Source organism: Podarcis bocagei (genome assembly GCF_964188305.1).
Source record: "Podarcis bocagei genome assembly, chromosome: 9".
NCBI lineage: Eukaryota > Metazoa > Chordata > Lepidosauria > Squamata > Lacertidae > Podarcis > Podarcis bocagei.
The window spans coordinates 52,120,004-52,135,506 of record NC_138134.1 but is presented as its reverse complement, the minus strand read 5'-3'; the positions used below and the strand labels follow the sequence as shown (position 1 = coordinate 52,135,506).

The window sequence follows — 15,503 nt, the reverse complement described above, 5'->3', positions numbered from 1 at the left end:
TCACATTGGGATTTTGCCTGGGCAATAATAATCTGTCTTGTCCTATTCTCTGGCTCTGACCTTCAGACGTGGTTCCCACTCCTGCCTGATGCCTGCCTGTGGTTCGGCTCTGACACAGACGCAATTATGTAAAAAGAAAGCACGTTGAAAATGGCACAAAGGCAACAGCTCATTCCCAAATTATCTGTTTACTGAGTGATCATTCTGATTTGCCTGCAGGGAAGGATGTCATTGCCTCATGCAATTGTTATCTCACACTTTCCAGTGCATTTCCCTGTCACTTTCCTAACTTCAGATAGTCCTATGTTTTTGAAGAAACAGGGCTATTGCTCCAGAGTGCCAAATCCACTTTTACTGAGCAATGTATATTTGCCAGTGTGCAACTAAACCACTCAGAAACAGTCTGAAAGCACCCTTGGATTCAAAGGGTTCACACTGACTCATTCGTTCAATCACACCTGCACCATGCATTTAAAGCACAAGGCTTCCCACAAAGGATCCTGGGAACTGTAGTTTGTTAAGGGTGCTTGGAAATATAACTCTGTGAGGAGTAAACTACCGTTCCCAGGAGTCTTTGGGGGAAGCCTTATGCTTTAAGTGTACTTTAAATATATGGCATGGATGATCCCTACCAATACCCCTTTTTGCTGGAAAAAAATGATGGGAACTGCTGCAGTCTGTAGATGGGGCTCACCTAGTCCTCTCCATTGTGGTGTCTGCCATGTAGAATGCTGAGATTCTAAAGGTAAAGGACCCCTGACAGTTAAGTCCAGTCACAAACAACTCTGGGGTTGCGGCGTTCATCTTGCTTTACTGGCCAAGGGAGCCGGGTTTGTCCGCAGACAGTTTTTCTGGGTCATGTGGCCAGCATGACTAAGCTGCTTCTGGTGAAACCAGAGCAGCGCACGGAAACACCATTTACCTTCCCGCCAGAGCAGTACCTATTATCTACTTGCACTTTGACATGCTTTCGAACTGCTAGGTTGGCAGGAGCAGGGACCGAACAATGGGTCCTCACCCCGTTGCGGGGATTCAAACCGCCGACCTTCCGATCGGCAAGCCCTAGGTTCAGTGGTTTAGACCACAGCGCCACCCGCGTCCCTATGCTGAGATTAGGCAAGCACAAACTCAGGGGTGTTTATGCTACCAAATGAAGACATACTTGTTCCCCCAGGCTTGCCCTGACCTTTATTATTATTATTACCGGTCACTGTGATAGTTTTAGTGAATTTGTTGTTGTTGTTATTGTTAGATTCATTATGTTTTATTACTGTATGAAGCATTTTAGTATTTCTCTAAATGCAAAGCAGTGTAGAAATACTTAAATGAATGAACAAATAACTGGAACCTTTTTCACCCCTGGTATTTTTTTTTTTTAAATGAAATACCAACTCCTTGTTAGCAATAGTGATACTAAGGCATTTCTGATATTTCCTGCAGGAATTTTTAAGGCATCTTTAAGGAAACCTGATAGCAATTCAGATACAAAATGTAAAAGGGGGATTAAATATCTCCCAGGGCACTGCAACGGCCCGGAGGAATATAAGAATTAATTTAGCAGTAATCTGTGCCTGGATATGAAACGGCTTCTCGGATATTCTATTAATCATGGTTTTGTCAAGTTACTATATTACTGAGGTCAAGAAAGACTATACATTGGTTCCAAAATATGTATTTGAGTATTCAGGCGCAACTATTTGAAACACAGTCTCTTTCCTGTGAGCTGTAACATAAGTAAGTCAATACAAATCAGTAGTGGGCAAACAAGATTGTATATATTAATAAGTAATAACAAAGAGCAATGTGGAAAATATTTCTACCCAAGCTCAGACAAGAGACATAAACGTGTGTCCAAAATGAACTGTGAAAAGAATGAATTTTGTTAAAGACTGTATCTGATTCACTGTGGCTAATACATTCTGCTGAATTAAATGCCTTGTTATTGCCTGATATGTAGGAACGCACTTCAAGTCCTTCGGAGCCAGAAGAGGGCTTTGAAAGTGCAAACGGAGCTGGGAACCTCTGCATTGTTTCATCAGCACCTGTGTTGGATATATGTGGAACCTCCATCACATGTGATGTCCATACCTGAGGAGGTGGTAAGGGCAGGGCCTGAACTCAAAACATCTGAGTACAGGGCAATCCTTTCATGCAGGCTGCTTCTACTTCAAATGAGTAGTGGGCCTGAACTCAAGGGAAAACATAAAGGGGTCATCCCATGTTAAATGTGAGGGATTTTAAAAATTATTTTTAAAAACAGTTATTATGCCTGAAGCTGGCAAGGCAATAAAAATAAAAAATAAAACAGCCTCTCACTTTCCAACCTGGCTTGTTCAAACTTTGAGGGCATCAGCTGCAAGCTGGTGGATCTGCTGTTCCATGTTTCTGCTGTTTAAGGATTGTTCATCAAGAAGAAGAAGAATCTCCTTACATAGACCATCCTTGAAGGTGTCCTGCAATTACAGATACATTAAAAATTGTGATGTGGTGGGGGGATCCATCTTGCTCTGACTGATTTGAGCTATGTCAGCTAAGTCAGATTAGTGCTTAACATTTTTCCAGATTAAATACTGATTATCAAAACTACAGATCCTGCACAGACAAATAACTCAAAAGATTTTTATGAAACATGGCAATTTGAACTTGCTGGCTGCAAATGGGAATGCAAAGGAAAATGAGGCTTAATGAAAAGCATATTTATAGATTTTTAAGGAAAGGGTTATGGCAGCTGCATTCTATAAGCGTTAGCAATGGCGTTGACAGATCCCATTGTCTTAAAAGCACATTGAAAGGACATTGCGTTCCCCAAGGAATCCTGGGAACTGTAGCCCTGAGAGGTATAAACTACAGTTCCCAGGATTCTTTGCAGAAAACCACGTGCTTTGAATGTATGGAGTGGATATTTGCAGTTTTCTATTTGAGGAGAACCTTAAAACTATTTGAATCGCTTTCTCTTAGGGGCTATTGCCCCCTCCTCATATATCTTTCGTTTACAGTTTTCAAAGCTGTTACCAAAAATTGTAGCAATTAAAATTCATTTCAAACAGCAGACAAAAATATATTAACAACTTTTAGTGTTTAGAAGTAACTATATAGGCTTGCCTTTTTATTTCTTGCAGGGCCATCTGTGGCATTTTCTAAGAAACCATAGGAGAAGGGGTAGCAGATGCCTACAAGCTATGACTCCTTCTGGACTATCCTTCAACCAAGAGATCTTGGGTTGTGATAACCAACTTGCCCTCCCACTTTGTGATGCTGTTGCTAAACACCAGGTCTGTGTACAGTAAAATCTCTCTCATCCATGATACTGCTTTTAAGGAACACCTCACAAATGAGGAAGACACCCTGGTGTTTATTATAGAATGGGTGGGATTGCAGCTGGGTCAGAGAGGAAGAGCAGGGATTTTTGCGTACTGCCCAACAATCTCCCTGACTGAGCTGGTGGAGATGGTGTCGAGAATGGTGCTCTAACTTTATCATCCATGTGGGGTCCAACTTATCTGGTCTGACACATATTATCAGTTGCTACACCTGGAGCTGGCAATTCTTTTTATATGCTCGCTTGCTGTAGCATTTCCTAGCCTGAGATACTTTGATATCAGTAGCTCACGCTCTGGTGACTTCGCATTTGGATTATTGGTATGCGCTCTACGTGGGGCTACCTTGGAGCTGGAGCTACTGAAGAATTAATCTGCCATGTTCGGAACGGAGGCAGCAAGTTAGGAGAATGTAACATTGCCTCTGAAAGCACTCCACTGCCTACCAACCCTGATTCAGGTACCCTAAAGCTTTTTAGTTTTTTGAATGTGAAACTAGGATCCTAGTCTTCTCCTCTGTTCAGTTTTCTTAGTATCTGTATGCTGCTGTTTTCAATACAAGTACACATACAACCCACCGGCACTTACACATACTCCATTTTCATGTGGCCACAAAAGAGATAGAGATAGAGATAGAGATAGAGATAGAGATAGAGATAGAGATAGAGATAGAGATAGAGATAGAGATAGAGATAGAGATAGAGATAGAGATGAGAGAGAGAGAGGGAGAGAGAGAGAGAGAGAGAGAGAGAGAGAGAGAGAGAGAGATAGGCATGCAGGTGTCATAGTGCCCACAATGTTCTGCCAAGGTCCCCTCTGCCCCCTCCTGCCCCCATTTCAGGATTCAAAGCCTAAGCTGCCCCAGTTTCTCCTTTTATTAGTGTTGCCAGACTCCCAGAAATTACCTGAAGCCTCCAGGTTTGCTCCCCATCCAATGGAAGGGCTTGGATCACTAGGTGGGTGACAGCAGCCAACTGCAGTTCTTAAGAATGGCAGGGTTGGGCCTCTTTTCACAGCTTCCAAGACAATTCATGGTGAGGGGACTCATAGAAGGGCCTTCTCCTAAGTGGGGCTGCTGCGACTCTGGAATGATCTCCCCCTGGATTTGCATCTGCCTCTTTGTTGGGATTTAGATGTCAGCAAAGATACTTCTGTTTGCCCAGGCCTTTTCAGTCTGATATGACAATGTTTGCATTGAACAGCAATGTGTGGGTTGTGTTTTTAATGATGGTTACTTTGTGAATATATTCATATTGTATTTGTTCTAATTTTGTTGTACAGCCACCTGGTCCTGCATGAGGAAGGGTGATCCCTAAAGGCAATCAATACTAAATAGTAGTAGTAATAAAAATAAAAATATTTATCAGATTGCATTTATTTCATTTATGAACCGCTTCCTATGAGGCATCCCGAAGTGGGTTTTATTCTAATAAAAACATAAATAAAAGTGTTACATATATCAAAACAGTTAAAACAATTGCATATAGTAAAACAATTTAAACAGCACATACATTAAATCAATTCAAACTGAATTCATATACCAACAGGGATGAAGATCTCCATTTCGAAAACTTGGTGAAAGAGGAATGTCTTTAACAGGCCCATAAAAGTTACTACTGCAAAAGCCATTTTAAAATTGGGCCAATTATAATTTTAAAAATTGGAAGCATTATTATAGATTATAATTTGTTGAGATCTTTTGTTTGGCAAAATGTAGTGTAAATATAGCTAATTTCGGAGACAAGAAAAACCCGCATGTGGGGGTCAAACCAATTGGGGATATATTTTCTGGGAACAACTGGGTGTGCGGGAAGTATTGTATGTGTTTAATTCCCCCTCAAACACATCAATCTCCATTCTGAAATTACCCCCCACTCCTGTATTCATTTAAACAAGGACATTTCCCACCCCTCCCCCAGAAACCCATGTCTGCAAGCATGAGAATGTCCTGGCTTTACACTTGCATGTTAATATAATGTTTCATATGCCTGTGTACTAATCTTCACTTCTACAGCATCCTCAAGAACTGATAAAGCTGCTCCGAGCATAAAAGTACTATAGATGTTACAAAAGTCAAGAATGCACACAAAGCTGTTCTTCTGAATCTGCAATACACATATGCTTTTCCAAGTTTGTTTCCAAGGATGCATGAACGAACAGGTAAACAATTTCCTTTGGGAGCTCTGCTATAAAGTGTTCTGCTTAAGGGTCCACTCAAGGCACTTTCCTGCGCTTGGTGCTCTGTTCAGTGTGTGTATTGAAATTCCTAAATGAAACAACAGTGTTGAAATTAATGTGCTGAGGTTATTATCTGGGTTGGAGGGGAAGAAAGTTCACTGTTGAACCAGCCTTTTGGAGCTGAAACAATAGTGGCATTTTGCCAGATGCATTACCACAGAAAACTTTAAATGCTCATTGGGGTTCTTTGAAAAGCCAGGAGTCAGCGGGTAAAAAACAAAACCAGAGGAAGATTTACTACCATTGCCCTAAGTGTGAGACATAGTAGTTCTTAAATCTTTCTGGTTTTCTGAATAATCTCTCTTTTCGCTGGCTAACATGATGACTGCTGCTTCAATACAATTCTGGATCCTACCAATGTCAGTGAACACAATGCACATCTTATGGGCATCCCGCTTCTGTTCAAGCCTGTAATCCATGGAGTAATTTCATTTCACACAATTAAGTTTTTCATATGATTTCAGCAATTCCATGGTCATTTCAAAGCCCCAGCAAGTGTCTGCCATTATGAATAGATCATTTTCTATTCATCTACAAGCCGTTGAGGGAAGTTCACTGCTATAAAGCTTGACAAATCATAGCAGCAATGCCAACGGGTTGTGTGAGCTCATCCTTCCAGACCTTCAACAGCAGACAAGAGAGAAAAGGAGATCTCCATCACAGTGTCCTATAGACTGGATTGGATGAGTTCAGATTTCTGCTAGCTGTAAACTCTGCAAGTAGAGTACAAAGATGCAATTGCAGGTGCAGGGCTTAATTGGGCATGCTGCAGAAGTAGGACAGTGGCAGGAGGAAGGTCCAGATCTAATGCTAAATCTCTGGACAATTTGCCATAGATCAGTAAGGGTTTCCAACTCCCAGTTCCTTAGCTCTTGGCAGCAGCAGCAACAACAAAGCCCCCTTTTCTTCTTAATCAAAGTTACTGAAACAGAACTTCTGCTACTCAGGAGTAGACTACTGAAGAAAAATCTCATGTGTTCAGAGGCACCCTGTTACTGAATGGTGGGGTTTGGTTGTGTCATCCTTACGCTAGCTTTTCGGTATCTTCAAACCCGACAGGAAAAACTGCGATTGATGAAGTCTGAAGATTGTGGCTGTGCCTAATGGGGCTAAATATGGGCCACTTTGGGAGGAAGGGTGGGGTATACATTCAATAATAGTAATAATAAAAGTGAGCCTCGGACTGGGAAACACTATCACTTTGCAATCAGGCTGTGGCTTACATACAGTTTATCTGCCTTCATGCCTGGATTGCTGGATTCTTAATACGTAGTCTCTTGTGTCAACTGCAGCCTAGAAGTACAGTCCAATGGATGTGTACTCAGACCTGGGGATTGAGGAGAAATTTGATCCAGTTAGCATTTACAGGTGAACCTCAACGAGACGTATCTTGGAATAACGGTGTATAGGACTCTAGAGTGATAACAAGTGTTTGCTTACTTAGGAGAAATCCACATTGAACACAGGCCCTATTCGGGGGTTATGCTCCTCACAAGATAAGGACAGCAGGGTATGCTAGCTTAGCCTCTTTTGCAGCATCAGCGTGTCTGTCTCCACCACTCTCCATGGGCTGGTTGGAGGACAAATGTCTACAGCAGGGAGCCTGCTGTACTCATGTAGACCTCCCCAGCATGATTTAGAATAGGGATGGGGAACTTGTGGCCCTTCAGATGTTGCTAAACTACCATTCCCATCATCCCCAGCAACAAAGCCAATGGTCAGGAATGTTTGGAGTTCTGGTCCAACTGCATCTGGTGGGCCACAGGTTCCTCACCATTGATTCAGAACCTCAGATGATCATGCAAGTGCACGGCTGGCTCCTGCTCTCCAGCACTGTGACTCCACAGAGATAGTTGAGTTAACAAGCTTGTCCCTTCTCTAATTGCATGAGGAAGACCATGGGTAGGCAAACTAAGGCCCAGGGGCCAGATCTGGCCCAATCACCTTCTAAATCCGGCCCACAGACTGTCCAGGAATCAGGGTGTTTTTACAAAAGTAGAATGTGTCCTTTTATTTAAAATACATCTCTGGGTTATTTGTGGGGCATAGGAATTCGTTCATTCCCCTCCCCCCAAATATAGTCAGGCCCCCCAAAAGGTCTGAGGGGCAGTGGACTGGCCCCCTGCTGAAAAGGTTTGCTGAGCCCTGGAAGACTAACAGTCAAAATGTGATGGAAATAGATGTCTTTCTGAATCAACATGTATAAGATTGTAGTGCAGGATTGTCATCCTAGGCACACTTGCTTTAGGAATAAATGCCGCTGAACTCGGTATGATTTACTTGTGAGTAAAATACTTTGGCTCATGCTGAAAGTGTAGAGGGAAAACATGGCATTAAGTTGCATGACTACTGTAAACTAAACAGGGTTGCATATGACAAAGATAGGCACACAAAAATAAAACAATAAAATGACTTTCCAGTTGCCTTGTGCAAGGAGATAACTCTGAATTATAGCATGCAGTCTATGCAATTATAATAAGCTCGCTTCAAATCAAAATAATATAGGCAGCAGATGTGATGTTATTATGTTTGAATTACCCTTGAGAGAAGATAAAAGTATGGTCTCAGTATCAGTTGTGTACATATGGAGTAACTCTTGCAAAATCTATGTAGGTTTGTTTTTTGAGATGTGCAGCTTTAAAATTAGAAAGGAAATTTGGCCAAAGAACACAAAGTCAACAAAATATGTCTGAAACATGTTCTCCCAGTTTTGCAATGCAAAACAATGTGTACAAAAATGCATTATATTATGGGAAATTGATTACTCAACAAGATGCCTTCCTAAGCTTCAGAAGATGTTAAGTGTCCCTTCCACGAGAACATGCACAGCACCAATGAGGATGACAGGTCGCCCTCAGACACCTTTCGAATAAAGAGTGGTATGAAACAGGATGATGTTCTCACCCCAACTATCTTTGGCATATTTTTCTCCTTGATCCTTTCATATGCCTTCAGCTCAACTGTTCAACTTGGCACATCTCCATGCTAAGACAAAAGTGTGGCAGGTCCTCACCCGAGAGATGTTGTTTCCAGATGAAGCAGCCTTGACAACACACTCTGAGGAAGCTCTACAGGGGGGCTCATCAACCATTTTGCCCAAGCCTGCAGGGAGTTCAGCCTTGCCATCGGCCTGAAGATGATCAACATTCTGGGTCAGGATGTCACCAGCACTCCATGCACCAGCATTTGTGACTACCTGCCTGAGGTGGTAGACAATGTTGTCTGTCTGGATTCCACCATTACAAGCAACCTCTTCATTGACGCTGAGCTGGACAAGTGTATTGGCAAGGCAGCTACGGCAATGGCTCGTCTCTCCAAAAGGGTATGGGAGAATGTGATGCTAATGACCAGTACCAAGATGAAGGCCTACCAGGCTTGTGTGTTGAGCACGCTGCTCTATGGAAGTGAGTCGTAGGCAACTTACAATTGCCAGAAGCAACATCTCATCGCCTTCCACATGTGTTGTGTCAGAAAGATTTTGGGTATCATGTGGCAGGACAGTGTCTCAAACAATGTGCTTTCCCAAGCCCACATTCCCAGCATGTTTGCACTCTTGTCTCAGCAACATCTACGCTGGGCTTGGTCATGTCCACAGAATGGAAGATGGCAGGATCCCCAAGGACCTGCTCTACGGGAAGCGGGAAGCTTCTGTTGGGAAATTTCCATTCCACCTTTAGTTGCCAGGAAACGAAATTCCTGCAGATCTGTTGTCTAAAGTTGTTAAGGTTTATGTACAGCGGTTGCAGTTGGGTTGAAATACTGCATCACAGGTTACATGGAAAGTGGGAGGTTGTTGGGAAATTTCCATTCCACCTTTAGTTGCAGACATAGGGTTATTATTTGTCACATTATTGTGATGCTGAACTCAATGCACTGTTTGCTGGCGTAAGCGGAACTTGCACTGTATTGCTTTTGCTTTTGACTCTCTCTCCGAGGAGACGACAGGAGAGACAACATGTTTCCTTGTCTTGATTTATGTTTAAGAAATCTGTAGTTCGTAGTATGTATTCACAGCCTCAGTCTCGTCTGCTGTGCAGTTTACACTAAGTATAGTGTGCCCAAGTCTGGGAGGCTTGGGTTGCTGATTTATGTCACAGCAGAGGTTGATGGATCTTCGCAGCGGAACAACTGGAAGGAGACGACCCAACTGGGGGCTAGCCAGCTGGCCGATCGACCCCCGCATGCTGATAGCTTCAGGCCCATTGGCAGACCAACTCTACATTACAAAAATGTCTGCAAACAATACATGAAGGCTGGTAGCAACAACCCTGCCATGTGAGAATCCATTGCAGAAGACTGCAGTGCCTGGAGACAGACTGTCAGGTTGTGTATCCACAGCAGTGACCAGAGGAGGAATGACCACCAGGAGGAGTGCAGAGAGAAGCAACACCATGATGCATTTGCAGCAGCAGAAACAGACGCCTTCACTTGCCCCAGCTGGAACAAAACACATACCTCCCATTTGGGCTCTACAGCCACAGCAGGCGCTGTAACTCTCCAGTGGTTTGACTTCAAACCCAAAGGCGCATTCCTCCATTGCTTCCCAAGACAGACAGATTCCAACAACAAGTGATTACAAATAGTGGCATAAACATCTTAGGTTTTCAATCATATGTCCTTCCACTTCTGTTTCTTTCATTGAAGTGTTCCCACAGTATTAGCATTAGTATTAGTGCACATATATTATAGCAACTGTCACATGATTAAAAGGTAAAATTGCCAGCAAAGCATGGCACAAGATTATCTAGCAAATGTTCTAATGCAAGATCATTGTGAAGCCTGAAAGATACTGGAGATTGTCCTGACTGCTTGTCCTGCAGTTGAACCTAATCAGAAGATTGCTGTGCGATTTGGATGAAAATATGCGATTTTCTCTACACTGGTGGTTTCAGTGGAAAATTATACTTGCAAAAAGAAGGGCTGACAGTCCTGACAGATCTTTTACCATGTACTGTAAAGCCAACACATTTGGTTTCATTTAGGTCTGGTGTACATGTTTTTGCAATTATTTTTAATATGCAGAGTGCCCGGTAGGTATAAAATACTGCTGTGAAATTCGAGGGAAACTAAAGCTCCTAGGTTGCCTAGACACTTTGCTCAACCACCTGGCTTTGCAGGTACACAAGAAGCTGCCTTGGGCTCCATATACACTTGCCTGTTTGTGGTCTCAAAATGTAGTTTTTCTCAACCTGGATTCATGCTCATCCTCAACATGCTGCTTTCAATCTAGACTGATTGTAGCTCCACCATCCAGATTCGTGGGTGTGGTTACTTGGTATGTGCTTGAAAACTCTCCCCTCGATCGGATTACACATTTGAAAACCCTCCCCTTGCAATCTTGGTATACCACAACACCATTGGGCAGGCAGGGAGAGACCCCTCATTGCTCCAACCACCTATATCTGTTTTCAGATTGACACACTCTCAGGTAATGCAGAAACAATCTGCAGTGGGCTTTTACTTTCAGAATGAAACCCGTTCACCGAGAAGCATTTTTCAGGGGAATAATAATAAATGAGTGTGTGGACTAGGTAGAAGAAGAAAAAACATCTACCCCAGTATGGCCTGCAGCTGCTCTCCAGGGTTTCAGACAGAAGTCACTGCCAGCTCTACTTTTTTCCATGCAAAGTGTGTCCTCTGCCACTCAGATTCCTCCAACTTCCAACATACCCATGGAATTTGCCTGGCTGCAATGCTTTCCTCATTGAGTCACATGGAGAAAGTAAATCAAACCATGCATTTGCCTAAATTTTCATTCATCTACATGTGAAATTGTGGAGTACGACACGAGTCTCAAATATGCAGCACATTCATAGTGCAGCTGCAAATTGTGTTAGTTATTTTATTCATTTTTTCTTACGTTTATATTTCACTCATCTTTCGGCTCATGTTGGGTCAGCTTATAATTAAAACCTCACGAAAAGTACAGCATAGAAGAGTTATGCGAAGTACATACGGCAACCTTTCCTTAGGGCTGGCTCCAGCTTTGAGGAGGTCCTGGCAAGGTGCCAAGTATTGGGGTCCTGAACCCAACAGTACCTGGGCCTGAACCTTCCTACCACCATATCACAGGTTGCTCTTGAAAGCCAGGGGGGGGTTTCCGAAGCATTGTTCCACAAGGCAGGAAGGAGAAAATCCAAGCGCAAATCACCCCTGAGCAATTAACAGGTCTGTCAATAGGCCAGTGCAGTTGTGCCTTTAACAGCAGCTTGATGTGTAGACATTAGCAGGTGATAATAGGACAGTTTGCGTGTTAATTTGAGTACAAATGAACACATGGAAGGAGAGGAGTGGGGTGGCACCTTCACTCAAAGCTGTGAACTGAGCCTATTATACACCTTTAGATGAGTGGTGTGATCATAATGCTCAGCTGATTTGTGCTGGGAAGATCTGTTCCAGAGTGATGTCAGCTGAGCTGTTTTGGGCTTGGAGAAGGAGACTTCACCATGCTAGGATGGGAGACTGGATGGGGTAGGAGAGGGAGACTTCCACCCCATCCAATCCCCCACCCTAGCATGGTTGGTGAGGACTTTGGCTTGCAACTTCAGTCTCTTAAAGCAGTGTCCTAGCTAGGGGAGGAAGGGAGTGCCAAGCTGGGTCTTTGACCCAGGTGAAATAAAGCCTAGTTTCGCCCCTACTTATGGTTATTTAACTGACTATTGTGCTCTAAGTATGCCCTACTGTTGGACAAGAAATTACATCCCATGAATTTCAAAAGAAGAGAGGGTTAAGCAGGAGCTCAAGTTTCCTGCTTAAATAATCTGAGCCTCAAAGTATTCAGCTGTGCCTGGGCTCTACCCTCCCTCTCTCCAATTAAAATGTGAATAAGGGCAACCCTAGCTGACTGGACATGGACAAAGTTCAGCTCAGCATTTATTTAAAACAAAAAATAATGCAGTGCAGATTTCCTATAATGTATATACTTTTGAAAACTCCAATAACTTAATATTTTTCACTCAGATGCAGTGTGATCCTCCCCTGTGCCACAGCCAGCATTGAGAGTGTTATAAAATTACCTTGTCTTACGAGACAGCCCTAAAAATAGAATACTCCCGCACACAAATCTCTGTTCATCATTTCAGTGGATATATATATTTGGGAAGTCTGAATATCCAAGAGGAAGTGATTCAGTTACTGCGTAGGGACTTCCACCATATTCATTACAGCTAACGGTACAAGAGAGATGTAGTTTGAGATGAAGTTTCTCTATGAAGTTTCCATCTACAGGGTGGTAAAAGTAGTAAGCTGGTAACTCAGGAAGTACTAAATCACAAAATAGCATTAAAAAAAAAGAACAACAGAAGAAGATATCCATTATGTTGTTAACATTATAAATCAGTAATGCATACCTTTTTATTTAGTGAGTGAACACATGCACCCCAAATTAGTTGCCAGGAGCACTTGATTTTATGTACAAATCTACATTGGATCTCAGGTATGTTGTTGTTGTTGTTGTTGTTGTTGTTGTTGTTGTTGTTGTTGTTGTTGTTATTCCCTGATGGGCTCTAATCCAGGTTCTAGGCAGGCCAAATCTGCTTAGCCTTTGTCCCATGGTGTGTTAATCAATGCCAATAGCACAATATCCGGTTCAAATGTGATGGAAGATAGCTGTATTTCAGTTTCCCACCTTTTTCAAAAAAAGAAGTATCAGTAGGAGTGCACAGTCTTCTAAGAATGAAATAAAAAGCAATTTCAAAGCAAACATTAACGAAATTGTTAGCAATGGTGCAGCAGGATGGGTATTTTTTATTAAGTTCGCTACTGGACAGGCTAAGTTTTCCAGTGCAGAAATTGTACAAGGAAGTAATGCTGAACTTCTGAAATATGAAAGAAGAAAAAATGTCACAAAACTATTAACCCAAGCTTGAAGAAAGAGATTGATCTGTGCTTCACACAACACATGGATAATTGCTATGATGAGGTATCAGCCACAATCTTATTGAGGAGATAACTAAAGCTGTTTGGTTTGCGTTTCTGTTCAATCAAAGATATTATTTTGCTACTTGAGCTACTTGTGCTAATCATGCAATCTATAAGAAAGTGGTTTGGAAGTGCCATTATTCTGTTCATTCAAGGCGATGTAGCATCTCAACTTTCTGTAGTGACCCTTGAAATTAATTTTCCCTATCTGTCTTCCAGTAGTCAAATGCATTCTGATGAGCATAACTCTTGGGGGTGGGGGGAGCAGGCAGGCAGGGGGATAAAACCAAGGAGGAAGCTTAGCCTCACACACAGCAGGAATGTCCTGACTACTTCCTTATAATGTGGATCAAGTGACAAAATAGCATTTCCTACTAGAAAAGTAACCAAACACCCTGTGCTAATGTGTCTAGCTGCTCCCTGATATGACTGTGCATATCTATTTCAAAATTAGGTTTGCTATTTGATACTTTATTTTACTTTTTAGCCAGCTCATGTTTTCCAGAACTTAAAAATGCATTTTTCCTTAGAAAAACTGTTCCCAATCTTTCCATGTAAAATGATATTAATAGTTAAGCACCGTTCACTTCAAAACAGAGTTGTGCAGTTTTGGGAACCGATATTGTAGTAGCTATATGACTGGGACAGTTTGGCAGTTCACTAAAGCATTCTTTTTCAATGTTAAGGGTGGGAGATCCAGTTTAATAAAAGAAAATCACATATTCATACAGCTTAGCAACAATCAACAAATATCCTTGTTTGTGTTAAGCCTTTGCAATACGCTGTCCTAGATAATAATATTAATAATGAACATGATCATCCATTCCACTGAAATCAAACAGACATAAAACGCTTCATTTTTGCTGAATACTGCCAAATTGTATTTATGTAGCTCCACGTGCTTGAGTTGGGGGAGATTGACAAAATGAAGTAGACTGCATTTGTTCTCCAGGCAGTTATTTGATATAACAGAAATCTATAAAACCACATGAAATATTGAGCACTGGGTTATAAAAGCCCATAGTGGTCCGGATAATACCTTGGGGGGATACAAAGTCTATTTTTGGATGCAGAAGTGGTGAAACTAATTCCTTCTTTGCATTTATGTTTCCAAGGTGAGGTATGAGGATACCCACACAGACCACTTTTGGAATGTGCAGTAGTATGCAGCTGCTCACAGGGAGCAGTCTCCTGGTGGTCTGGTTCTATGATTTGGGGTGGGTTGAAATGTATTAGGGGATGTACAGCTGTTCAAATTCCATTTCCCTATTACTATTTTGTTACTACGAGGGATGAATGTACCCCACTTGTGCCATGAATGAGGTTCTCAGCAGCTCTACCAGAGAGAGCTCCATCACATGACCCAGAATGATTTAATTTATATGTTCTTGAGGTTAACAGCTAGCAAAATGCTGGTTCCTAATTTCTATATTATTTCCAACGTGAGAGACAGAGAACCTGCTTGAGAGCATATTGTATATAAATGAACTTTTTCCATCAACCACATTCTTACAGGTCATATGATCTGATGTGCTTCAAAGTTACTGTGACAGTTAACAGCAGACTAATTCAATTGCTGTTATTTATTCAAGATGCATTATTGAATTGACTCGATCACACAAAGCTGTATAGGGCACAGGTACTATTCAATTATTATATCATTTTCAATAAAAAATACATTAAACAAATAATGCCAGATACCTGTTTTTAAAAGTCCTAATTTGAATTCTTTTGTTTCACTTCCATTATTATTTATAGGTATTCTTATAAATAATGAAAAATCTTAATAAATTAGTGGTGTGGGGTTATAAGCTGTATCATGTCCAGGGTTCCCCTTGGGGAAAACCATGAAGAATTTAACAGCACAATACTTTTCAAATTTACATAGGAATAACTAGGGCTTTTTTCCAGCCGGAACTCATCTTTCAGGTGGGCACCATTGCCATTATTCCAGCATCTCTTTTTCTAGAAAAACAGCACTGGGAATCACAACAATGAACATAGTGGAGCTTATTTCCAAATACTGTC

The 15,503-nt window shown here is 41.8% G+C and overlaps 1 protein-coding gene across 1 annotated transcript in view; it reads right to left on the bottom strand.

The window, feature by feature from the left end:
* PRSS12 (serine protease 12) overlaps positions 1-15,503 on the bottom strand; it is a 69,320-nt gene that overhangs the window by 52,643 nt on the left and 1,174 nt on the right. Inside the window, exons 2-3 of the mRNA XM_081208087.1 lie at positions 6,802-6,875; positions 2,317-2,453 (exon numbers count right to left, since the gene is read on the bottom strand). Of these exons, the coding sequence (XP_081064213.1) occupies positions 2,317-2,350 (34 nt within the window). The 5' untranslated portion in view covers positions 2,351-2,453; positions 6,802-6,875. The remainder of the gene's footprint in view (positions 1-2,316; positions 2,454-6,801; positions 6,876-15,503) is intronic.